At 41.5% G+C, this 26512-nt stretch overlaps 1 protein-coding gene across 16 annotated transcripts in view; it reads left to right on the top strand.

The window, feature by feature from the left end:
* The window catches only part of NRXN3 (neurexin 3), a 1334999-nt gene that overhangs the window by 1156876 nt on the left and 151611 nt on the right, over positions 1 to 26512 (top strand). For all 16 annotated transcript variants that reach the window (XM_077820368.1, XM_077820370.1, XM_077820366.1 and 13 more), the window contains one exon: positions 706 to 877. In XM_077820368.1, coding sequence (XP_077676494.1) covers positions 706 to 877 — 172 coding nt within the window. The remainder of the gene's footprint in view (positions 1 to 705; positions 878 to 26512) is intronic.

The following is a 26512-nucleotide window of genomic DNA, read 5'->3' on the forward strand; positions in this document are numbered from 1 at the left end:
GATACAGAAGGCTTTGCTCTTCCCTTGGTGTGTGCTGAGCAATGCCAAGGAGTGGTACTAGAAGATGGTGTTCTATTGGAGGTAGTGTCTTGAGGATGAGAAGTAAAATCAAGGCTCTAACCACTTAGAGTAATTAAAAATCCCATTGCACTTTTCAGTTGTGTGTTAGCCTCACTGTAATGTATCTCCAATTTAGATAATTACAGTTTTGCTCCCTAAAATTCCCCCTTCTGATTTTTAATTGGGGGAATTACGCTAAACTCCCTCCTGGAATAAACCTGCTGTGTACTTTTTGTATGTGTCAAACAATTGCTATGTTCTAGCCCAATAGTGGCTGCAATTTAGTGGTGGCTGAGCAAATGATACCTAATTAACGGGGATGTTTCCCAAATAACATTCAATACGTTTCCTTGGTTTTTCGTCCTTGGCTCTCAATTGTCCATGGAGAAGTTCTGAGGGAGGAAATTAGTCGTGATTCTCAGGTGAATAGCATTAAGAGCTGATGTAGAGCACTGCACAGAAAGACATATGCATTGCACAACCACAAGTTTTATTGGTCCTACAAAACCCAGGAACTATGCTACATGTTTTTGAGTGCCATCTACTGTCATCTGTTGTCTAACTATTTAGATGTATACAGACCTAGAGAACTCTCATACCAGATGGTAACTTATCGGTGGTTGTTTCTTGCTTTTTTCATTATAGGAGCAAGGCAAGATTGGTGTGGTCTTCAATATTGGTACAGTGGATATTTCTATCAAAGAGGAGAGCACCCCAGTGAATGATGGCAAATATCATGTGGTGCGGTTTACTCGGAATGGTGGAAATGCCACTCTTCAGGTGGACAGCTGGCCAGTGAATGAACACTACCCTTCAGGTATATGTTTGACCAAGAAATCTTTCTCTCTGTCGTTCCCCTCTCATCCATCCACACCTTAAAATAAGGGTTACAACAACTAAATCATAAAACACTGGGGTGGTATACAAACATTTATACATCCCCAGAAATAGAGAGTTGGGTTGAGCCTGATCCAATGTAAAGGGGTTCTGTGTTCACTGTGCTGGCAAATGAGGTATTTCATCCAACATCTACTGTGTATGGAGAGGTGTGGTGCACAAAGGCTGCATGGCAATATGCACATAGATCATGCACAGTAAAAGCCCACTGGGTATATCCTGATCTTACAAAGAGTTACAAACTGATTGAACAACAACTTAGATTTGTTACTTGTGGTGATTTCTAATGAAAAAGAGCAGAGTGAGGAGCAGTGTGGTGGGAAGGGGGCTTGGCACTCTACCTTATCTCCTCATTGCAGTCTGCATAGATATGAATGTAAGGGACAACGAATGTGGCAAAGTTGGTTCACAGGAGTTTGCGTGGATCTTTCTTTTTGCTTCCCATAAGCTTTCATTCCCTGAAATTTTGCTCTGAATTTTGGGTTTGTACAAACAAAACTTGACACACTATCCAGCTGAAACCATCATGTTTTAGTTTACTTCACGTCAAAAACCATGTGGAACCATTCAGTTTCATATTGATTCTATCTGAAACCATAACCCAAGGCCCTAGCAAAGAAGGGCAGCAGTGACAGACTGGGGTAATGTGCATGCAGAGAAGAAAAGCCACATCCTTCTCCATTTGTGTGTCACCATCGTTGAAGGCCAAAGTCACCCTGAAATCAAAAGGATGCAGCCTTAGCGACACTGACAGTGCAAGGAGATGCTCAGTGACATACATAGTCTGTAGAATGCAAACAAACGGAGAGAGATTGCAGAGACAGTCACTGTTGTCAACCTATTATTTGGCATCAGGGGTCTATTCAGCAGCTGCCGGTGTTAAGTAAACCCAGGCAGCCTCTGGTGCCTCTCGCCCAGGTTTACACATAACCCACTTGGGGGTGGAAAGAGGGAGGATTCTCCTGATAAACACTAGGCAATTTGCCAGTAGTGTGGGAGTCGCCCACAAGCCATTTAGCTTCGAATGATGGCACTCGTGAGAGATACCCAAAGTACACTGCACCTAATTGTTCCCCCCAGACACTAATAAATTACTCTGAGGGCGTGATTTCATTTTTTCTCTTCACTGAGAAAGCATGCTGGGAGCCTCTGTATCTGAGTGAGCTTCCCTATGGTGCAGCACTAGTGCCTTCTACTTCGTATTCCACATGACATAAATGCTATAGATGTTTAGTGCAATATATTCAAAGGGCCTGTTCCCCAGCACCTTTGCCATTATGGTGCATCAGATTCAGCCCAGTTATCCACTGGCTAGGGAGGGTGGGATGGCTAGGAAGTGCCCAAATCCAGTGCTTCCTTCCTACAGCCTCCATTAATTATTTCCCAGTTGTCTACGTCTGGTCCAGTTGGCAGCCAGTTACAGCCTGTACAGCCCTGTGAATAGAATTTCTTTTTATATTAGTTACTGTAGTAAATCCCTCTGGCAAAGAAGCAAAATACTCAGCTCTCTCACTTGCTGAGTTTTTGAAAAGGGAAAATAAAACTTGCTTAGGAAATATCATAACTGCATCCTCTGCTGCTGCCTTATTTAAAGATCAGTCTGTGTTTCCATTAGGAAATTCATGGATTTACAAAATCTACATTAGCCATGTGCCTGGGCTGATATTGGGTATATAAAGTCACATCCCAAGGATGAGGGATTTATTTCTAATCCATCCAGGCCCCCCAACCTCCCGATTCTCCCTCACACACATACCAACTTCTGGGTATTTGTAGGTTATAAAATCTTTTTTAAAAGACCCAATAGACGTTAACCAGCTTCATAAGTTTAGTGAGCAATAATAACCCTAAAATGTCTTTTAAAACCAAAAATGTTTCACTGGCCATTACTATACACTGAGACTGTGCACACATTGGAATTTCTTGTAAAGGATATAGACACAGGCCTGAACCAGAACTTTGAGGAGGTTTGGCTTTGGAGCCAAGCTTCATAGCTTGGTCCTGTGTCTACAGTTGTATATGACCAAAACCTGAAAATCTCAACAGCACACGCCTTGAAGAAAATTCAAATATTGATCCATACCTGGACTGAGCATTTTGGTCCCTCTCTAAAAGGAATATGATGTCAAAAATAGCCAAGGAATCTATTCTCTCCCAGCTGCCTCACTCCCATTCATAGTAGAGTGGGGTAATATGCAGGAATAAAATACAACTGCCCAGAATAAAACAGCCTACATATGCTCATTAATATCTGGAAAGCATTACATTCACAGCAGGGAGGACTTGGTTGTGAATCTGAAGGTGCAAGACAATTGGGGTGAAAGTGAAAGGCAGGAGTGAAAGTAGCAGAATAAGAACAATGGACATCAAGAAAGCAGAACTTAACAAACTAAGAGAATTGGTAGGAAAAGTCCCAGGGGAAGAAAATCTAAGGGGAAAAAGTAGTTCAGGAGAGCTGGCAGTTTTTCAAAGAGACAATATTAAAGGCACAATAGCAAACTATCCTGATGCAAAGAGAGATAGGAAGAATAGTAAAAGGCCAATATGGCTCCATCAGGAGCTCCTTAATGACCTAAAAACAAAAAAGAATCCTACAAAAAGTGGAAACATGGACACATTTCTAAAAACGAATACAAAATAATAGTGCAAGCATGTAGAGCTAAAATCAGAAAGGCTAAGGCATAAAATGAATAACACCTAGCAAGGAACATAACAGGCTGTAAGAAGAGATTCTATAAATATTTTAGTAAAAACAGAAAAATGAAGGAAAGTGTCACTACTTTATGGGAATGAACAGCTAATAACAGATAGCATCAAGAAGGCTAAGGTGTTTAATGCCTGTTTTGCTGCAGCCTTTGTTAAAAAGATTAATTGTGATCAGATACTTAACAAAACGTTAACAACAAGGGGGTAGGAACGCAAGTCCAAACAGGGCAAGAACAGGTAAAAGGATATTTAAATACATTAGATGTATTCAACTCAGCAGGACTGATGAAAGTCACTTAGTGTATTTAAGGAAGTTGCTGAAGCATTCTCTGAAACATTAGCAACTATCTTTGAGAATGCATGGAGGACTGGTGAGGTCCCGGAGGTCTGGAGAAGAGCAAAACATAGTACTTATTTTTTAAAAAGGAGAACAAAGAGGATCTGGGGAATTATAGATCAGTCAGCCTAACGTTGATGCCCGGAAAGATACCAGAACAAATAATTAAACAATTAATTTGTAAGCACCTAGAGGGTAACAATGATAAGTAATAACCGACATGGAGTTGTCAAGAACAACTTGTCCCAAACCAAACTAGTTTCCTTCTGTCCTAGAGGATAGGGGGAAGCAGCAGACGTGACATATCTTGATTTTAGTAATATTTTTGAAACAGTCTCACATGACATTCTAAGAAGCAAATTATGGAAATGTAGTAGTTGAAATTACTATAAAGTGGTTGCACAGCTGGTTGAATGACCATACTCAAAGAGTAGTTATCAGTGGTTTACTGTCAAACTGGGAGGGAATATCTAGTTGGGTCTGCAGGAATCAGTCCTGAGTCCAATACTATTAAATATTTTCATTAAATACTTGGCAAACAGAAGGGAGTGTATGGTTATAAAATTTGTGGGTGACACCAAGCAGGGAGGAGTTGCAAGGACTTTGGCGGACAGGATTAGAATACAAAATAAACATGACAGATTGGAGAATTGGTCTTCAATCAATAAAAATAAATTCCATAAAGACAAGTGCGAAGTACCACACTTAGGAAGGAAAAATCAAATGTGTAACTACAAAATGGGGACTAACTGGCTAGACCGTGGTACTGCTGAGAAGGATCTGGGGGCTGTCGTGGATGAGAAATGGAATGTGAGCCAACAGTGTTATGCAGTTGTGAAAAAGGGTTATGTCATTCTGGGGTGAATTAACAATAGTGTCGTATGTAAGACATGGAAGGTAATAGTCCTGCTCTAGTCAGCACTGGTGAGGCCTCAGCTGGAGTGTCGTATCTGGTTTTGGGCACCACAGTTTAAGAAAATGTGGACAAATTAGAGACAATCTAGATGAGAGTAACAAAAATGATAAAAGGTTTAGAACACCTGACCTATGAGGAAAAGTTAAAACTGGGGATGTTTAATCTTGAGAAAAGAAGATTGAAGCGGGGACCTGATAACAGTCTTCAAATATGTTAAGGACTGTTATAAAGAGGACAGTGATCAATTGTTCTCCATGTCCACTGAAGGTAGGACAAAAAGTAATGGGCTTAATCTGCAGCAAAGGAGATTTAAGTTAGATATTAGGAAAAACTCTCTAAGTATAGGGACAGCAAAGTACTGGAATAGGCTTCCAACAGAGGTTGTGGAATTGCCATCATTGGTAATTTTTAAGAACAGGTTGGATAAACACCTGTCAGGGATGGTCTATATTTATTTCATCCTGCTTCCATGTAGAGGGATGGACTAGATGGTCTTCTGATGTCCCGTCCAGCCCTACATTTCTGTGATGCTGTGATCTATACGTGCTATTTTATCTTTGATGATTACAGTTACTTCTATCTGTAACTTGCTGATTGTGACTAAAGGATTGCAAACTTGGCCATCTTGCGTGTTGCCATATGTGTTGCCATCTTTGCCACAAGCGGGTAAATTAAAATATTATTTCAGTTTTCCTCTCTGAATTTCATTGCCTTTTGTGGGATTATACGTGAGATTCATAATTTATTTGAATGGTGTAAGTGTAGACCAATGGTTACTCAATGAGCAAAGAGAGAAGTATTTACTCTTCTTTAAACACAGCCATCAATCAAGAAGGAATTAAATGAAAATAGCCAAATAGGTTCAAAAGACTCCAAAGCTATTATCTTTGCAACTTCATATAATAAGACAAGAAAATAGAAAAAGCAACAAAATAACAATTCAGGCACTGACAAAATATCTTTATATAGCATCCAATTACAGCCAAATCACCTGCAACATGGGGATTGCTCATTTTGGGAAGGAAGAAGGGGTAGAGGTAAATTTGAAAGGAAGGAATTCATTTGAGCCTAAGGTTGTCTTAGCCTGGAGAACCTGAAATAATCCTAATCATTAGAGAGTCTCTTAGTGTTCGTGCCTGGCTTTGACATTCCAACCCTATTAGTGTCTCATTTACTGGACAATAAGGCCCGGGGCAGTGATGTAGCATTCAGGTTTGAGCCAATATTCCTGAGAAATGAGGAATAACAAATATCAGCATGAATGCACTGGAGTTGCTCACTTTCATCCACCTGTCCTGGCACCCTTTAGCCAAAACCACTGGCTCAATGATAATATTCAATATTTGAATTTGTTTTCCCTTTGTCATCTCCCCCAAGCCCACAACAGGGAGATGGGCTGTATCAGATTTGCGTGTCTTCAGACAGAGCATTTCTAGTCAGCTGTGTGATGCCTGGGTCATGAAGATTAATGCATTAATAGGCCAGTGTGTCTATTCTTCAGCCTTGGGTATCCCTCTGAATGGCAAATTTACACTACTCTCTGTTCTTCAGAAGGGACTTACATCCCTACTGTTCTCTGGGGTGCAAGCAATGTTTGGTGCAGCATCTCTGTGATAGATGTGTGTCAATGATGACTGGTTTTGTAGTTGCTGAGAGCTTTCTCTAAATCTAAATTCAGCTATTTTTGTGGTTTAATGAGTGTCATTCTGGATCAAGAACAGTGTCCCTATTGGGTAAAATACAAGAGCCAGTGAAGGTAAGAGAAGCCTCTGATATACTTTTATTTCAGATTATTGTAAAACCCATCGTATTTGAGGCACTTTACAATAGGAGAAAAAAAGACAAATTATGAATCCCAGAAGAAGCTAGCAATTCTCAAAAGGGTTAAAAACAAATCACCTATCTTGACATGGAACTGGGATAGATACCTCAGGCCGTGGGTTTTCATTAAATCCTAGCCAGAAGGTTTTCTTTCTCTCTCGCTACCTTTGCTTGCAAAGAGAGATTTGGGGTCTTGCCAGATCTGGAGTGTACATTAAAACAAGCCTCGTCTCTCTGTTCATTCATCCATGCAGTGCCTGCATTTCCTTCAGTACAGCAGGAAGAGAAAAACTAGGCAGAAAGGAGCTGCAAAGAAAGAACACGTCAATAACACCAAAATAAAGTCTGATTGAAGTCATGTTTCAAAGAGGGATAGTGGGGGTAAGTGAGATGAAAGACAAGAAGAGACTTTCATTTAAAGAGTCACTCACTTAATAGGGGAACATTATCCTGGCTTTTTATAGACATTTAATATTTTAAAACTGAGAATCAATTCAATATTGAACAACTAGATCCTCATGAGCTAGTTTCTCCAGATAAGTAGAGAGAAAAAAATTGTTCCACTTACTCCTCCTATCACCTTTGTGAGTGACCTCCACCAGCCTCCCATCAGGAGTCCACTCATTCTCTTAAGTGGCATTAACTTTTAATGCCAGTGGCTCCAGGTAATAGAAATAACTTTTGTCCTCTCAGTGCTCCTCCCGTCAACACACACACACACACATGGTTTACCACAAAGTTTGGCAAATTGGAATCCAAACTTCTCCCCAGAGTGCTCCAGGGGGTTGGGGGAGAGGAGGGATTCCTGGTATAGTGGCTCTGCTGGGCCAGTGTTCTACTGCCAATCTTTATCTTCTGGTGTCACAACATTTCTGAGTTGGAGTTGGCCGAATGAAGTGCAGGTGTTGATGGCAGGCTGAGATTCTGCCTCTTTCCATTCCCCTCTTGCTCACACATGAAATTTAAACTATGCCCATGTTTCTTTTGTTTCTTTCTACTGTTGTGTTGCCCCTTTTTGACCCCAGAGGCTAGTCCAAGTTCAGGGCCCTGGGGATGTTCTAGTTAGAAGTAGAAAATGATGGATCTGGTATTTACAATCTTGCTTCTTTACAAAGAACGTACAAAATCTTGCTTCTTCAAATGCAGGAGTAGTGAAGAACAAAGAAGCAGATTCTTAGCTTACAACCTCAAGTGTCTTTAGCCAACACCAGGCCCAAAAGCTCTCTCTCTCTAGCTTTTTCCAGGGTCACACCGTGCTTCCAGGCATTTGCTTGGCTTTTTGGCTTTCCCTGGATTTCTGTGTGCTCTCAGATACACAGCCCCTGGTCAGAATACCCAGTGGAACTAATTGCCCACATAGTGCTAGTTTCTGGCAGGCTCTCTTAAGCATCGTTTTTGGCGTGGCCCCTTAACAGCTATCTTAAATGAAGGGTGCATTCACACACCATTTTCTGCCAGGTTTTAACTCCACTCATGGGACAGGATCATCTCTCTTCTTCTGAGCCACAACAGGAGTTATGATCTGCTGGGCCATTCTTGCAGTTGGTTCCTGGGATTTAACTATCTACATCTAACTGCAGGGTATTCTCAAAGGCCATCACATACTTCTGCAACCTGTTTGCTGGAGTAGGCCCATGAGGGCCTGGGTGCAGTGAGCTTGAGGCCTTTTGGGGTACAGGAATAGGAGTGTCAAGCTTTTGTCTGCAGTGTGGTTATAGCCATGTTGGTGCCAAGATATTAAAGAGACAAGGTGTGTAAGAGTCTATCTTTTATTGGACCATAATCTCTATTTTTGAGAGAGACATGCTTTCAAGCTTACATAGGGTTCTTCTTCAGGAAGAGGACCAGGAGAAGCTGCTCCAATAAAAGATATTACCTCGCCCACCTTCTCTCTCTAAGGTTTTGTCTGACTTTTAGTAAATGAGACTAAATTGAATATGGATGTGGGAGGGGTTTTAGTGAGTAGGGCTTTTATTTTTTTTATAATTAACTGTTGTATTGATACAGGGGCCTGGTGATGGTCATAGATATAAGTCTATTAAATAAATAACAAATGGTCTGATTTTCAGAGGTACTCAGCATCCGTAACTCCCATTGCTTTCAATGGGAATTATCCGTACTCGGCACCTTTGAAAATTGGACCATACACCTCTATAATTGCCATTGCCACTTGTTTGCTTTAAAATGGATAATTTCTTGTCCACTCACACTCCTTGCCCTTCCACCCTTATCTCTACTGTCTCCTTTCCCAAGTGACATGAACTTGATTAAACTAAAAGTCTATTCCTTGCCCCACCCCTCCACTTGAGGGCCCTGAGGGGCTTATTTCCTTTCTTCTCTTCTTGGTTTTATTTAGTTTTTATCCACCAATATTTTCTTTTTCCCCCTCTGTGATTTCCCAGCTACGAGATAAATAGCCTTGTATCTTACAAGCTAAATACAATTACTGCTATCAAAACCAGAGTCTTTCTCTTTCCGTAAATGTCTCTTGGAAGCTGATAAGCTGTTCAAGGCAAACCATGGGCTTCTGTCTAATCCTGAGATTAAACATAACCACCCAGAAGACAGCAAGCACATTTTTGTTTGGAGGTAGGGGGGAAAAAGGGGGTGGGGAAGTGAGATTCTCTCCTGAGATAGTAAGAGGACATGTGTACGACTCAAGGTTATTTGTAAAAGAATTACACGAAACATAGAGGAACTTGTTGTTATGATGAGGAATTTCATCAGATAATGCAGAAGCTGTTTTAGTTACTAAAGAAAAGACTTTGCAAGGATACCTTTGGGACTGAGGGTGTCAGGGAGGTATGTGCAACAGTTCCTAGGCATGGCTGCTGGTTTTGGATTTTAGTCCCCAGCCCATCTCCCCAACAGGAGATCTTGAAAGATGACAACCAGCTTCTTTGTTATAAATGCCCTATGTTAAATATGGTGAGGCAGTATGGCCCCAAAAGTCAGAGCAGGGAACTGAGTCAGGAATAGCCTGTGTTCTACTCCCTGCTGTGCCACTTACTGTGTGACCTTGAGCAAGTTAGCTCACCTTTAGGTGCTTCAGTTTCCCTATCTGTCAAATAGGGAATTTGTGGGACTTCATGATTATAAAGCATTTTGAAATCCTCACCACCAGGGAAGGGGAAAATAGATTTAGATGGTCCAACAGTTAACCATGGATCATTTGAGGCAAACTGCTTCATCTAACATGTGCCTTCATGTTGCAGGCACAAGCTGATAGGTTGTGATTTCGCTCGCTCTCATAATTTCAGTAGTATTGGGTTAGCCAGTACTTGGATGGGAGACCCCCAAGGGAAACTCAGGAACTCTACTAAATGGTGTGCGTGATTCATTAAGAGATGGTCTTTCATCTAAATTTGTACTGCACCCAATACTGCTGCATAGCATGTGCTACTAGAGAATACCATCCATTTAATTAGACATAAAACTGAGGTCTTGACCACTCGGTCATTAAGAGAGGCTGTGGCACTTTTTTTTTTCTTTCTTTTTTGTTGTTGTTGCAAGAGTTGGAGAGTTACCTTGAGGGTATTGGCCAAACCCCATTGTTGTCTTAATATTTTCTTTACTAAATGCCCCTGTTAGTGGGTGGCAAGTTAAGGATAAAGAGGTGACCTGAACTGAATTTTGATTAGCATTGTTAGTTGCATTTCATCCCTGATGTTGTTTTCATACACTTGGTTGTGGCATTTAATTTTTCATATTGCACTCATTTTGTGGGACTCAAATGAGTCTTCAGATGCTTCCTATCTTCATGGAGCGGAGGCAGCAAGTAAAATCCCTTTGACAAATTTATTGCATCTTGTAATGAGTCTAAAACTTATAAAAATCCAGGGTTAATAAAATAGCTCTGGAGATGCATAGTTTGAAGACAGTGCTGTAACATATGTTGAAAGATCTGCCAAGAGGGATGATTAAAGCATGACAAGCTGATGAAATCAAGAGTTGATTGTAGCTTGTCACTGCAGGGCCAGAAAATTTATAACGTTTTTATAAGGCTGGAAGATACATAAGCATAACTACAAGGTATGTGCACACATACATGCTGCTGTATAGATACAGTGAGACCTACATAGATGTGGACAGACACTGCCAAAAGAGACAAAAACACTCCAGGACTCATGTGCGGACACGCGTGCACACACACACACACACACACACACACTGTTCTGGGCATAGAGTCTGGAGCTGTGAAAAAGTTGTCACTAAATTTTACTTGGAAATTTTCACCATTTCACTTGTGCACTTGATGCTTTGTTCTTGCACAGACATGTGGAGCAATGGTTAACTTGCATAGTGCTCTTTCTCTCAAATGGTTGCATGGAAGCAGTATAGTGGCTGTCTTACTTTTGTACATGATGAGATGAAGGAGGCAAAAAGAGTTAAAGAGAAAAATGATTATGCTAATTTTACAGACAGCTTTCTACCTGTCTGGGTTTCATCTCCCAAAGCTAAGCCAGTATCTGATTGCATGCTGTGGTGAGGTGTGTGTGCTTACCTTCCCCAAATACTTCCAGTCAACACAGGAGAGTGGCGGTAAATCAAGTGCTTGTGTTTCTGTCAGTTTGTGTTTCTGTCAGCTTTGCATTAAGCAAGAGGGAACTTAAGCCAAGCAGGTTGGAAATGGAGCTCAGCATTACTTAACAGCAGCAGGAGGGTTGAAAATGAAGGCAGAGGGTAAGTGAGGAAGTATATGTATAATTGCATTCAGCAGCAGATACACTGGCCTGATTCCCCACCAGGATCCCATGGAGAGCTCTTGAATTAGGAGCAAAAAAAGTAGAGGTACTCTTCTGAGCTCTGTGCACAGAGTGAGCTCCATCCACTTGAGATGTCAATGTGCACTATTGCTGTGGATCTACCGAATCTAGGAGAAAAAAGTGATTTTTAGTTTGAATTAGCTAATGTGATTTGAAATGCACATCACCCAGCATAGTCACAGTTTAACACCTTTAAAGTTATGTGAAAGCCTAGCTTACAACATGTTACCTAAGTCGATTTTTAAAGCACCACCTATTACTTAGGCTAGGCTGGTTCTCAGGGTAGATTGTGCAGATCTTCATAAGATGAACCTGACATTTAAAATGTAATCCTTGGGCATCTGAATTAACAAGATGAATAGGGAAGCTTGTGCATCTCACAGCTATTGTTCCAGGTTGTTTGCAGTTTCAGACAACCTTCATTGCATGGTTACAGTTGTGAGCTAAAATGTGACATGAACTAAGTGTAACAGAAAGCTGAGTTTCTGAACAACAAAAGGCTGCTTAGGAGAGGTGCTGTTAAGCTGTAGCACAGTATATTGGTCCTATTTGAGCCTGCCCACTGTGTACCCAAAGCATTATTGGTTCTTATAAAAAGAAACTCAAGCAGGAACAGTCAAGTTATAGGCATTCCTCAGCTCAGTCCCCACTTTTGTAATTGTCCCCACTTTTGCAACCAGATCAGACCTGTAGACTCGCAGGTGGCAACAAATGGTCCTGAACACACACACTGAGTGCAAGGTGAGCAGTAGGCTGCCGATAGACCCCACACGGCTGCTTGTGTTCCTTCTGGCCATGTTTGACCCCAGCTCAGTGCATATCAAACCGAAATCACCTCCTCTTCCCCTTTAAATAATTCTTGCCTGGCTTCTAGTACTATCAAGGGAATATAAAACCTGCTGTCCTCTCACACTCCAGCAGGGAGCAGCATACTTACTTCCTCCTGCTACTACTGAGCGCTCACATAGACAATCACTCCAGTGTGTAAACGCACACAGAGACATGATTTCTCTGAGATGCACACTGACTCCTTCAGATGTGATCACAAGCACACACAACCGAAGAACCTGCTGTGCACACAGCTACAACCCTTAAGACCTGTGCACACAGGCACTTGCACACAGACCTGCTTGCACAACTCTGCCCAGCAGGCCACCTGGCTGGTAGTGTCATTTTGCAATTTAACAGGCTTTGGGTCCCCATTCTCCCTGCCATATGCTAAAATGCTGAACTAATCTTGGGGAACCCTCAGTGCAGATGCAGTTTGTGACACTTCAATTGACATCACGTCATGGATTTCCCTCCCACTGAAATTTTCTATAAAATCCTGGGGCATTTTATTTCAGACAAACTGTAAACGAGTCCATCACTGGGAGGGAGATGGGCAGGGACAGGGGTTTTAGCATTTTTTCTGCAATAGCCACGGGAAAAAAATGCACGGAGACATGCTTGAGCAGCAGGCTTCCCAGTACCACACAAAGGAGCATAGGATTTTACCATATTGCATCAGACTCTTAGTTCAGCGAGTCTTGTATCCTGTTGTATCAGACTGGATGTTTAATTTATCCAGTCTAGTGGTCAATGCTAGATGCGTCAGAGAAAAATGGAAGAAAATTGACCATAACATACCTGGCTTACTGGATATTGCTATCCAAAGGTGCTCGATGTGGGGCAGTTTCCTTCCTGCCCCCTGGAGACTACCCACTTATTCATCTAGTCCAGCTTCCTACCTCGGACAGTGGCCACATGCTTCAGAGAAGGATACAATATCCACCACAATAGAAAAACGCACACTAACATGCTCATGGGGGAAGTTTCTTTTTATTCCCAGGTAGTTAGAGATTGGCTTATGTCCTGAAGCATGAAGCTTGATATACCATTTACATGTGTACCCTATCTATTGGAATTGTGAATATTCTTCTATCCTCATAGTTTTCTAATCCTGCTAAACATTTAGCCTCAATAATATCTTGTGGCAGTATTCCATAGAGTAATTATCCATTGTGTCCAGAAGGCAAACAAATGTTGTTTGACTTTCCCTGTTAATATTTGTTAACCTGTCAGGATCCTGGGTGAAGATAGGCTGGACTAGTGGCAGGAGCTTGGGGGTCCCAGAACTGAAGCCAGGGGTCAGAGCTTTATCAGGGTCAAGAATCAAGTTGAGGGTCAAGCCAGAGTCCGAGCTGGATACAGAATCAGGCTGAGGGTCTACACCAGGTATTGGGGTCCATGTTGGGGTGTCAGGGGTAAGTGGGAAGTTAGAATTCAAGTCAGAGCCAAGGTCGATACAGGGAATTCAGGAACAGAAATTCAGGGTAGTCATGGCACAGGATCCACTTTGTTTCCTAAACAGTTCCTGGTATGCCCCAGAGGCTTATGTAGAGTCAGGGAACCAATCAGGGATCACTAAGACCACTGTCAGATCACACGAGAGGGAACTTTACATGGCATTCAGCCTATATGGATTGTAGGTCACAGGGAGTGGGTAGGTTACAGCTGCTGCTGGGTGTCAGTGTGGGGATGTTGGATGGTTCAAGTCCCACCAATCCTTACATAACCCATGGGATGTAATCAAGGAAACACTTCCATCCTCTTTCCAGCTGAAATTTGGTGGGCATTAGTGTCTGCCATATTATAAGCAAGTTACCTGACCCAAAGAAGAAAGGGAGTTTGTTGATTACAGGCTATATAATAGGATGTATATCTTTTCTCTGCTTCCTCCTAAGTACCCTCAGATTGTCTCAAACCTTTCTTAACCATGGTCCCTCGGTCTGGGGTATTTTTGCAATTGACTTTCCTCCAGACGTTAGAAGAAATGCCTCTGGAAAGGCATTTGCTCCAGAACCTTGGCTGTGGAGCACAGAACGCAACTCAGGAGATGGAGACATTTGCATTTCCCCAGTCCTGAGCCTGCTCTGTTCCATGCTAATTGTTTAAATTATGCTGGCTACCAAAGGCCCTAAGATGCCAAATATGACAGCCAGAGAACTAGACAACATAAAGATACCCTTCTTTTCAGTTGGCTACGGTCTCCCCTCCCCCTCTTGCCAACAACAGGTAGGGCATTACATAAGAGACATGGTACGGGCTCTACACTACTGGAGGATTCCCCTGCAGTGGGGCATTCCTCCCTTGCTCAGATATGCTGCCTTTAGGGCTATAATCCATTGATGCTGTGGCATGAAGCAGCTTCATTGCACTGGGGGACTGGAGCTGTCATTTTTGTTTCCTTCTGTCTTTCCAGTGTGTTTTCCTAAAAATTATCACCATATTATCCTCCAGGCACAGTAGTTAGAAGCCAGCTAATTAGTTGCTCTCCCAAAGAATTCTAGAGGGAAAGTTTATTGCTGCTCATGTACTGCATAGTACAACCCTGACTATCCTAAACTCCGTATATAATGAAATCTCATGTCTCTCTGTCCATTGGTTCGTGATTATATGAGCTTCCAGTTACCCAAGCACGTATGATATCATCAGAACAGTTCTGATGGATAGATTTCTACTCAGCTTGTGTGAAATGAAAGGTTATTGGTTCAATCATCTCATGACTTTTGCAGCTCCGTGGCTATGATCATAATGTGGTGCTGGAGAAAGATGGAGAAACAGGCTAAATTGATTATTGTAAGAGAAGAGAATTCTGCTAGACAGCACAGCTCATTGAACTGCTAGATATTAATATTGCTCCATTTCTCTGTCAGGTTACTTCTTCTTTTTTAGTTTTCTGGTTAAATGGAATTATCACAATGTACTTTCTCTCTCTCACACAAGATACATAAACATGACTACATGGTATGTGCACACACAAACACACTTCCATATAGACACAGTGAGGCATGGGCAAACACTATCAAAACAGACAAAAACACTCCAGGACTTGTACATGTGCACACAGAAAACAAACAGCTGGACCAAAGGATTGGCAGCTTGAGCAATAACTTTGTGCTTTCTAGATCTTACTGCCTGCAGCCAGAACAGTGCCAGCTGTAATCCCAGGTTGACACATCTGACTTGCAGTGATTGAAGCAGATCAGACACATCAGCATTCCCTCTCCTCATAAGAAAGGCAGCAGAGAATACAGTCATGCAAAGGAAACCATATGATTTAGGCCGAAAGTAGAAGGATTGCAGGAAGGGGTTCTACCAGAAATGAGGGGGCTAAAAACAGGACTGGAACTTCTGAGTTTGTGTCAGCTTTGCAAATGACTCTCTGTCCCGCTTTGGGCAAGTTATTTTACCACTTTGTGCCTCAGTTACCCCATTTGTAAAATGGAGATAAAAATCCTGGTTTACCATACATGGTGCATGTGGGAATTAACTAGCTGATATATTACAGCATATTAAATTATAAAGTGTTTTAGTTCCAGACTCTTAAAATCCAACCTGTCCTGCACAGAAGGAGGGTTTTTCCCTGCCCTGGGAACTCAGTGTTACTCAGTGGCATTGACCCTACATAACAGGGTATCTCCTGCAAATTGGGTGGCATTTTAAGCCTCTTCTATTTTTTTGTAATATTGAGAATACATAGAACTTCTGTAGTAGATTTCAGAATCCTTTCCAAATGTCAGTGGATCAAGCTTCAGAACTCCCCTTCTTCACATTCTCCTGTGTGGTAGGTATTGTCCTTCTCCACTCCCCTCCCCTTTTTTGCTGGGTAAGAGTAGAGTACAATGGCGGGGAGGCATCAATGTGTAAACAAGCAGCACGAAAGGGGATCCATTGTGTCTGGTGGAAATGTTCAGGGCTGCAAATATTTGCCTACATTACAGATACCAGGATTTTGATCATATCCTAGAAAACACATCATTGAAAAGGGTAAAGGAGGAAAAAGAAACATCAGCCTCCTGGCCCTCCCAACCCTGTTTCTGACACACTGTTTCTTGATAATGATTGGGGTGGTTCTTTGCATCTAGTTCATGGACTTTGCTTCCTTGAAGGAAGCTTTGAATCTTCCTGCCTTATTTCCACACTCTTGCAAAGAGGAGAAAGATTTTTGAGGGAAGGCAAAGTTCACAGATTTGTAGCAATTAGAGGTGGGAAAGGCCTGTTAAGTCACATTTAGTCCACTCTCCAGTCAGTCTAAGAGTCCTGCACTATATTCTTCCAGGCTTTATCCAATCCAGTTTTAAATAATTCAAGCAGTGGGGCTTCCAACATTTCCTTAAGAGACTATTCAGGAGTCTAATAGATTGCACTGGTAGGAAGTTCTTCTCAATAATCACCTTAAATTTCCTTTCATCACTTTCTTACCACGGCTTCTAGTTATATCTCTATGGAGCACCATAAAAAAATCCCTCCTCTTCCTTGGGATTTGCACCTTTCTGATGTTTGTAGACCTTATCCTTTTCCCCCTGGACCTTTCATTTAGCCAAACTATGCATATTTATTATTATCATAATTACCTACTTACTGAACACCATCAGTTTACTCAGCACAGTACAATTAGGCTTGGCAGGACTAGGTTTTTATCAGTAATTGTCGGTAAATGTCAGTTTCACTATCTACACACAAACCCACAAAAAACATTTCTGCTGCTGGTGACTGAAATATCCAGGTGAATCAGTGCATATAAAATAAGAACTGACCCAAATCTTCACACAAAGCTCAAACCAAACCTTTCCTTTGGACATTTGGGAAAGTTTGGTTATCCTTTTTTCATTTGGGTTGCTCCCACTGTGCTTCTAGATCAGGGGTGAGCAAATTTTTTGGCCTGAGAGCCACATTGAGGTATGGAAATTGTATGGCAGACCATCACAAAATTGGGGGTTGGGGTTCAGGAGGGTGAAGGCACTGGCGGGGGTACGGGCTCTGGGGTGGGGCCAGAAATGAGGAGTTCAGGGTGCGGGAGGAGTCTCCAGATTAGGGTGTGGGGGGGTGAGGGCTCTGGGGTGGGGCTGGGGATGAGTTGTTTGGGGTGCGGGGGGGGGGCTCCAGGCTGGGACCAAGGGGTTTGGAGGGTGGGAGGGGATCAGGGATGGGCAGGCTGTTGGGGTACAGGAAGAGTGAGGGCTCCAGTTGGGGGTGCAGGCTCTGGGGTGGGGCTGGGGAAGAGGGGTTTGGGATGCAGAAGGGGGCGTCAGGCTGGGATCAAGGGGGTTGGAGGGCAGGAGGAGGATCAGGGATGTGGCAGGGGATTGGGGTGCATGGGGGGTTCAGGGGTGCAGGCTCCAGGTGGCACTTCCCACAAGCAGCTCCCAGAAGCACATCCCTGCTCCAGCTCCGAGGCTCAGCCAGGCCGCTCTGCGCGCTGCCTCATCCACAGGTACCACCCCTGAAGCTCCCATTGGCTGTAAACTGCGGCCAATGGGAGCCGTAGGGGCGGCACCTGCGGACAGGGCAGCGCACAGAGCCTCCTGGCCATGTCTCTGTGTATTACATAGGAACCGGAGCGGGGTCATGCTGGTTGCTTTCTGGGAGCTTCACAGAGCGGAACAAGCCCCTGACCCCGCTCCCCAGCAGGGCAAACCTCCGACCCCACCCCCCGTGGGAGCTGAGGGCCGGATTAAATGTTCTGATGGGCCGGATGTGGCCCACGGGCCGTAATTTGTCCATCCCTGTTCTAGACTGAGGATGCAGAAGTTTAGATTACTATCTGACTTCCTTTGTAACCTTTGGCAAATCCATTAACCTGTCTTTAAATCAGGGCCAAATTGAAAGGTATGCCTAAGGGCATCTGACCTGATGCAATATTGCACTGGTCCTTACAACATGTAAATTGCACCAGGTTAGAAATTGTTAGACTCAACTGTTACTGACATGAAGCTCACATTACCTCTGAAGCTGACCCATAGAAGCTAAATTGGTACATCTTATATACCCCAGAGATGGAAAATGGGAGTGCATCAGGAAAAGTAAGTAGCAGGAAGGTGTAAGTTAAGGTAGAGGGGGAGTTGTGATAATCAGGCTTTCTTTGAGGCAGTAAAAACTTAGAAACAAGTTCACTTACCTGATTGTCAGAGTAACTTCAGATTTTTTTTTTTTTTTTTTTTTTTGCCACTGCAGTCTTGCCTGCCAATTCTCTCCTATTTCTGGTATGTGTGCGATAGAGACTTTGTCTTCTTTTGTTCCAAAGTCTTTGGGTTGAGGTAGCCCCAGTGTGAAATTCAGCTCTTTACAATAAAAAGCTCCACAACGAGAGGAATGAAAGGGAAAGGCAGGACTCAAAGACAATGGTGGGAACAGAAGGAAGGGGGTCAAGTCAAAGATATTCAGGGATATGGGAAAGAAGAGGACAGGAAAGAAAAGAAGACCCAGAATAGCAAGAGCTGCAATATTTTCTAACAAGGAGTTCAGTGAAAATAGAAAAAATACCTAAAAGCTGAAGCAAACTTAAATAAGGATAACAGTCTCCCCTTCTTCAGCATGTTCCATCAAAGGATCTCAAACCCCAAAATCCACACATCACCCTGCTGTGTCCCCATTTTACATATGGAAAAGCTGAAGCACAGGGAAGTTGTTACATTAGATATTCAGTAGCAGAACCTGGAATAGAACCCAGGTCACCTGATTCTCAATCCTTTTCTTTATCTGCAATCCTGTGCCACATGTATTTAGGTCTGGCGCTCTTTCAAAACCTAATATGGATAGAGATATTATTTTCCATTTGGTGTTTTTTCTACGTTTTGATTAAACAGTTTTAATGTAAAAAGTCCTCTACAATGTGTAACCTAAATCACGGCAGCATTGTGCCCAGCTAGTGCATCAAAATATACAACTGCTTATAAGCAGAATGCCTGATTCTAATTCTGATTTCAACCATGTTGTTGTGGTTTTACTTTCCAAGCTGTGTGGTGCTAAAAGTAAGCAAACAGATTTAATGAGGATAAACCAACACAATTTTTGTACTTCTTTTCAGTATTAATAATCAAACGTGATATTAGTAAAATGTTAAAGTGGGACTGTTCAATAGATTGTGTTTATAAGTTCAGTTGCCTTGAAGACAGATGTGGTTAAGCTGCTGCAGTGTTGGTGCTTCTTCAGACCAAAGCGCTGAAACATTCTGAGGTTGAAAGCAAACCATGTCCCTCACTAGGAACCAGTTAAAGATGCTAGCTTCCCAGTGGAGTATTCCAGTGTCTCTTCCTAGATAGGTCACTTCCTAAATAGGTCACTCAAGCTCTAGAAGAAACTAGAGCTTCCCTTCTGATGTCTGTGGGACAAATGGACCTGTACGAGTTTACACCAATAGAGAATTTATTCCCTAAATGTGAATTAAATGCTGGCTGTGATAGTCTAACACGGCTTCTTTTCCCCCTTGACTTTTATACTCCTTTTATGCTGAAGCAATCTCAGAACCATTAGCAATTACCTTTGAGAACTCATGGAGGACTGGAGAAGGGCAAACATAGTACCCATTTTTAAAAAGGGGATCAAAAAGGACCTCAGAAATTATAAAAAAAATCATCCTAACTTTGATACCTGGAAAGCTAGTGGAACAAATGATCAAACAATCAGTTTGTAAACACCTTAGGGATAATAGGATTCTATAGAATAGTCAGCATGGATTTGTTAATTACAAATCATGCTAACATAATTTCTTTCTTTGACAGGTTTCCTGACTTAGCAGATGGGGGAAAGCTGTAGATGTGATATATTTTGATTCTAGTAAGGCTTTTGATGCAGGCCCACATGACATTCTGATAAGCAAACTAGGGAAATGTGGTCTAGATGAAATTACCATAAGGTCAAGGCATAACTGGTTGAAAGACCATACTCAAAGAGTAGTTATCAATTGTTTGCTGTTAAACTTGGAGGGTGTACCTAATGGGTTTCTGCAGGGGCGCTCCTAGGTCTGGTACTATTCAATATTCTCATTAAATGCAGAGTGCAGAGAATGCCTGTAAAATTTGTGGATGACCCAAAGCTGGGAAGGGTTGCAAGCTCTTTGAAGGACAGGATTAGAATTGAAAATGACCTTGACAAATTGGAAAGTTAGTCTGAATTCAACGAGATGATATTCAACAAAAAGGAAAAATCAAACGACAAAAAGGGGAATAACTGGCTAGGTGGTCGCATTGCTGAGAAGGATCTGATGGTTATAGTGGATCAGAAATTGAATATGAGTCAACAATGTAATGCAGTTGCAAAAAAGGCTAAAATCATTCTGGGGTGTATTAACGGGAGTGGCATATGTAAGACATGAGAGGTAATTCTCCTGCTCTGCTCAGCACTGTGAGAGCCCAACTGGAATACTGGGTCCAGTTCTGGATGCCACATTTTAAGAAAGACCAACTGGAGTGTGTCCAGAGGAAAGCAACAAAAATGAAAACCTGACCTATGAGGAAAAGTCAAAAATAATGGGCATGTTTAATCTTGAGATAAGAAGACTGATAGAGGACCTGATAAGTCTTCATATATGTTAAGGGCTGTTATGAAGAGAATGGTGATCGATTGTTTTCCATGTCCACTGAAGGTAGTACAAGAAGTAATAGGCTTAATCTAGAGCAAGGGAGATTTAGGTTAAATATAAAGAAAAAATGTCTAACTGTAAGTGTAATTAAGTTTTGGAATAGACTTTCCAGGGAGGTTGTGGAATGCCCATCATTGGAGGCTTTTAAGAAAAGGTTAGATAAACACCTGTCAGGGATGGTCTAGGTTTACCTCAGCACAGGGAGCTGGACTTGATGACTTTGTGAGGTGCTGTCATAAATATAAAGGGAAGGGTAAACCCCTTTGAAATCCCTCCTGGCCAGGGGAAAGCTCCTCTCACCTGTAAAGGGTTAAGAAGCTAAAGGTAACCTCGCTGGCACCTGACCAAAATGACCAATGAGGAGAGAAGATACTTTCAAAAGCTGGGAGGAGGGAGAGAAACAAAGGGTCTGTGTCTGTCTGTATGCTGGGTCTTTGCCAGGGATAGACCAGGAATGGAGTCTTAGAACTTTTAGTAAGTAATCTAGCTAGGTATGTGTTAGATTATGATTTCTTTAAATGGCTGAGAAAAGAATTGTGCTGAATAGAATAACTATTTCTGTCTGTGTATCTTTTTTGTAACTTAAGGTTTTGCCTAGAGGGGTTCTCTATGTTTTTAATCTAATTACCCTGTAAGATATCTACCATCCTCATTTTACAGGGGGAATTTCTTTATTTCTATTTACTTCTATTTTCTATTAAAAGTCTTCTTGTAAAAAAACTGAATGTTTTTTCATTGTTCTCAGATCCAAGGGTTTGGGTCTGTGGTCACCTATGCAAATTGGTGAGGCTTTTTATCCAACATTTCCCAGGAAAGGGGGGGTGCAAGTGTTGGGAGGATTGTTCATTGTTCTTAAGATCCAAGGGTCTGGGTCTGTAGTCACCTAGGCAAATTGGTGAGGCTTTTTACCAAACCTTGTCCAGGAAGTGGGGTGCAGGGTTTTGGGAAGTATTTTGGGGGGAAAGACGCGTCCAAACAGCTCTTCCCCAGTAACCAGTATTAGTTTGGTGGTGGTAGCGGCCAGTCCAAGGACAACGGGGGGGAAAATTTTGTACCTTGGGGAAGTTTTGACCTAAGCTGGTAAAGATAAGCTTAGGAGGTTTTTCATGCAGGTCCCCACATCTGTACCCTAGAGTTCAGAGTCGGGGAGGAACCTTGACAGGTGCCTTCCAGCCCTACATTTCTGTGATTCGTGCAGTACTTAGACACCATAGTAATAGGTTGTATATAAAGCTTGTAGACAGGTGGGGTCAAATACCAGGGGGTGAACCTAAAACCAATAACCAGAACTCTTTGCCGTAGTCACAAAGGTTATTTACTTATATTTCTCCTACTGAAATTTCATACATCACGGAAAGGGGATGGGTAAATCCAGTTGAAATCTACAGCCCTAACCTCCAAAAGTTTTCTTACCCTATTACTATCACTATGCAATAACTGTTAATTAGACAAAACGTCTCATTTTTTAGAATCTTCTAAGCACTGAAGAAAGAGTTGCTGCTTTATTCTTAGGCTCTGAATAAAACCGTCTTTGGCATTTATTTAGGGCAGATGAATGTTTTCTTACGGTATTCTTATTAGCATCTTCACAGACTTGACAACATATCAGCTTGTATTAATATTCCACCTGGAAGCAAGTGCTTTCTTTCTGCCCAGTGCAGTTTACTGGAACCTTTGAGCCACTTTTCTTCACTCTAGCAGCAGTATATCATCATTACTGGTGTCTGGACCAAGAAGCAACATTTGTCAGTGCCTGAATTGCTCTTTTACTTCAAGTGTCTTAAGAACCCATTTTGGTTTAGAAATGGTCTGAAATTGAGTAAAGCTTGTTTGTTTCCTTAAAGGAACCCTGAGAGAACATGCAAAATATTAGTTAGCAGTTTTAAGGAGGGAGTTTGGGAGGACAATTCTACTTTACCCAGGGATAATTTTCAACAACCCTTCCTAGACCATTGTGCCAAGCATCAAGTATCCTGTAGGTTAAATGGGATTAAAATATGGGAAGAATTTTAAAGAGCTGTGATTACCCTCCCTAAACATGAAACCCTGAACCTTTCTTAGTCTGGGAGGAAAACTGAAGCCAAATTTCATGTAGGCAGTAATACTTGAAAGAGTCAGAGTCAGGTCTGACATCAGAGTTAGTCCTAGATATAAATCCTCAGTGGGATCCAAATATTTGCTTTATCCAAATCTGCACCTAGTTGGAAGTGACAATGCTATACATTTTTTGCAATCAGAGAGGAGAAAAAGTACTTGGAGGAATGTTTCTCTGGGAGCTGACTTCCATAATGGAATTAAAGTAGCAATGTTACAGAAAATAATGCAGATTGATGCATGTATGGTTTCATTCTCCCATAGCTGGGAGTGAAAAGAGTATCTTAAATGGGTGATTTCTGTTGGTACTAATAAGAGCTAAGCAGATAAATGCCATGGGTAAAAAGACCCATTCATATTCAAATGACCACAAGTAGCAAAACTAATCACCAGAACTTTTTCATAATGAATGGGATCCTGCACTCCTTTCATATGCATTGGAATTCTTAATGCAAAAGGACTGCAGGGTTTAATCCAATTTTTGTTTAAAGTAAACTATAATCTCTCCATTCATCTCTGTGTTTTTTGCAAAGAAAATGTTGGATCAGAGCTGGACTCAAGAAAGTTAAAAATGGCTGGATGGTTTGAGAGGAGTGAGGGTTGCTTGTTTTATGGGGGTTGGAAGGTGTGTACATGTGGTTTCTTGAAAGAGATGGCACTAAGGTCTCACGAGAGGCCATCACTTAACATTTCTATATCTGAAGAGAAACATTGACATTATAGCTTGAAGACTGATCAGGTCAGTTCTTGTCACAAATGGGGTCATTTCCTGTTGAAAACCCTGTGTTACTGTTTATAGAAACTCTCATATTAAATTCTGTATTAATTTATTGTTTTTAAAAGCACAACTCAATATCAATATTAATTTAAGGCAATTTATGAGTGTATAATAGTGCTTACTCTGGTAAATATTCCAGGCATTTAACAAGGGGAAACGTGCTCTTTAAATCAGTCTTGTAAATGGGGATATGTCGATGAACACATTCTCATGCACATGTTCTTAAAACCGTTCTTACTAATGTCTGAGATAAAGGAGATAAAATTTTAAAAACAGAAACATGAATAGATGCTAAGAGCAGGTACTAATGTGCTAATTTAAACCATTTTGAATTTTCTAATGTCCTTCGCACTTTCATAGCTTTTAAAGGTATGATTTTTCACATATATATTACTATTGGAGGCTATGTCTGCAAAACAAAATAATAATAATAATAATAACATAAACTTAAACCTGAGTTTAAAAAAATCTTTAAAGATGTGGTGGGGAATAGTTATGCCCTTTCTGGTTTTCAGGAAGGTCTAGGATTGAATCATAGAAGCAGTTTCATCCAGTCTACCCTTTATAACTCTGTTACCCTTTCCCATTTCCTCTCCATCTGAGTTTTGCCAACCTCTCTTCCTGGAACAGTTTCCTACCTTCCTGAAGATATTTGAAGCACAAGATGATTCAAGTGTGAGAGCATAAAATCAAATTTTGTAGCAAAGTAGAATCTTCCAACACTGGCTTGACCTAATTGTCTTTGCAGTCTGTGCCCTGCATTAGCGAGATGTCATATGACACTAATTTTTCTTCATCTTTTTCATTTACTGGGGCAAAAGGCAATAGGTCCTGAGCACCTGTAACTCCCACTGGGCCAAATCCTTAGACTCCTTATTCTGGGAAAACTCCCTTTGTCTTTATTGGAAAGTTTCCTGAGTAAAAACTGAGTCAGCTCTGACTGAAGTCAATGGGAGTTTTCCCTAATAAGGAGTGAGTAAAAAGTAAGGATCTCAGAATTTATGTAGCCCTATGAGAGTTGCAATTGCTTTGCACCCCTCAGATTTTGGCAAATTAATATCTGGTCAAATCATACAATTTTATCTTCAACTCCTATGGACATCCTAAATTCCTATTGCCTCTGTAGAATAGATATAGTATCAGGCTCTCAGTACACACTGAGTCCTTTCTCAGAGAAAACTTTCAGGATGCAGCAAACCAAATTTCCCTTAAGGAAGACCTGCTGTATACAAACGTAATTACTAACAGCACAGATGCTGTAGCAGAGAAAAGAATAGTGCATTGATGAAAGGCCTGATAAAGAACCAAAATGCCTTACTAGTTGGTCATAAGAAATGTTGCACCAGGAAACGAATTGTGTCCATAGTGTATTGTGTCTACATTCATCATTGTTGCTACTCTTCCAAGGACAGCAAGACTGTTTCCCTCAGTTCTCCACAGGAGTCCATACTTTACCATCCTTGACTTAGTATGAGTTGCCCCACCAGCATGAGGACTTTCAGAGGAGTTTATCTGTTAGAACAAGAAATTGAAGAAACACCTGGCTTCCATGATTGACAAAGAAGCATTAAGACAATGACCTCAGTCTGTATTAATCAGCAGATGCTTATTAATGTAAAGACATAAAACTCTTATTCTGCTGCTGAATATTTTTCTGTCTAGTTTAGTTTCTTGTACATATACTCTCAGCACTTCAAGACATTTCCCAGGCCCAGTGTTGAATGTGGCTTAAGATGTCTGTTCATGAAGATATGCTCATAAAAGTAAAGAACTGACTTTTGAACTCTTTATTGGTGTTGATATGATTCAGGCGTGCTGGGAATATGCATACAGGTAACTGACGGTCTCTGCAGTCATTCTGAGGCACCATGGTACAGTGCTAATCTGATATGAAGCATGATTGATAGAGTGTACTTCCAATATTACTTTACCTGTCCAGTTTAGTCACCTGAGACTAGGATAGAGGAGCAGATACAGCAAAGAGCACTGCGTGTTGGCCCACTACTTAATTAGATGTTTCTTCCATGGGAGAAGTATTCATAGCAGTCTTGTGAAAGGACACTTGCCCACAATGGACTTCCTTCAGGGAAAAAGAGAAATGGCTGACTTCCCAGGGTCACTATAGGGAATTAACTCAGTCATCTCCCCATAGCAGGTTTTTTCATACTCAACTGGCTGAGAGTTTGTCCGTTGCTCCAACCTGAAAACCAGACTTTTGTATGTTAAGTGTTCTGACTGGAGGTGTTAATCGAATCCAAGTTGTTTTCTGCTTTACCTCTGAATTTAAGGAAATGCAGCTACAGTTTTTTATAAATCTCTCTTAACGTTACTTCTTTGTTATATCAAACATGAATTTTTGTCAGATTAAGTCCTGTTAATGTCTATTACAGTAGCTCCCCCTCTCCCACACAGTAGTTGGTGAAAACCACTTCTACCTGATTTTATCCTGCAGAGGGCAGCTAGTACATTACTCAGTTAGCATTTCCAAGCTACACATGTACAGGAAGGATTATGGAGTATGTGTGATTTAACAGTCACTGCTCCCCTTACGGTGGCATCTGCTGTTGAATGGGTGGAGCATCTTGCCAGCTGTTAGTCACACATTTTTCAATGTCCTGTTTTTATATTGCCATACCAGAGTCTAGCATCTGATTTGGAATAAACAAATAAATATGAAGTCATTTTAACTGATTCCTTCTTTATCTTATACCACAGATGGGTACGTGGCATT

The sequence above is a fragment of the Eretmochelys imbricata genome, chromosome 6, assembly GCF_965152235.1.
Source record: "Eretmochelys imbricata isolate rEreImb1 chromosome 6, rEreImb1.hap1, whole genome shotgun sequence".
NCBI classification, from domain to species: Eukaryota; Metazoa; Chordata; order Testudines; family Cheloniidae; genus Eretmochelys; species Eretmochelys imbricata.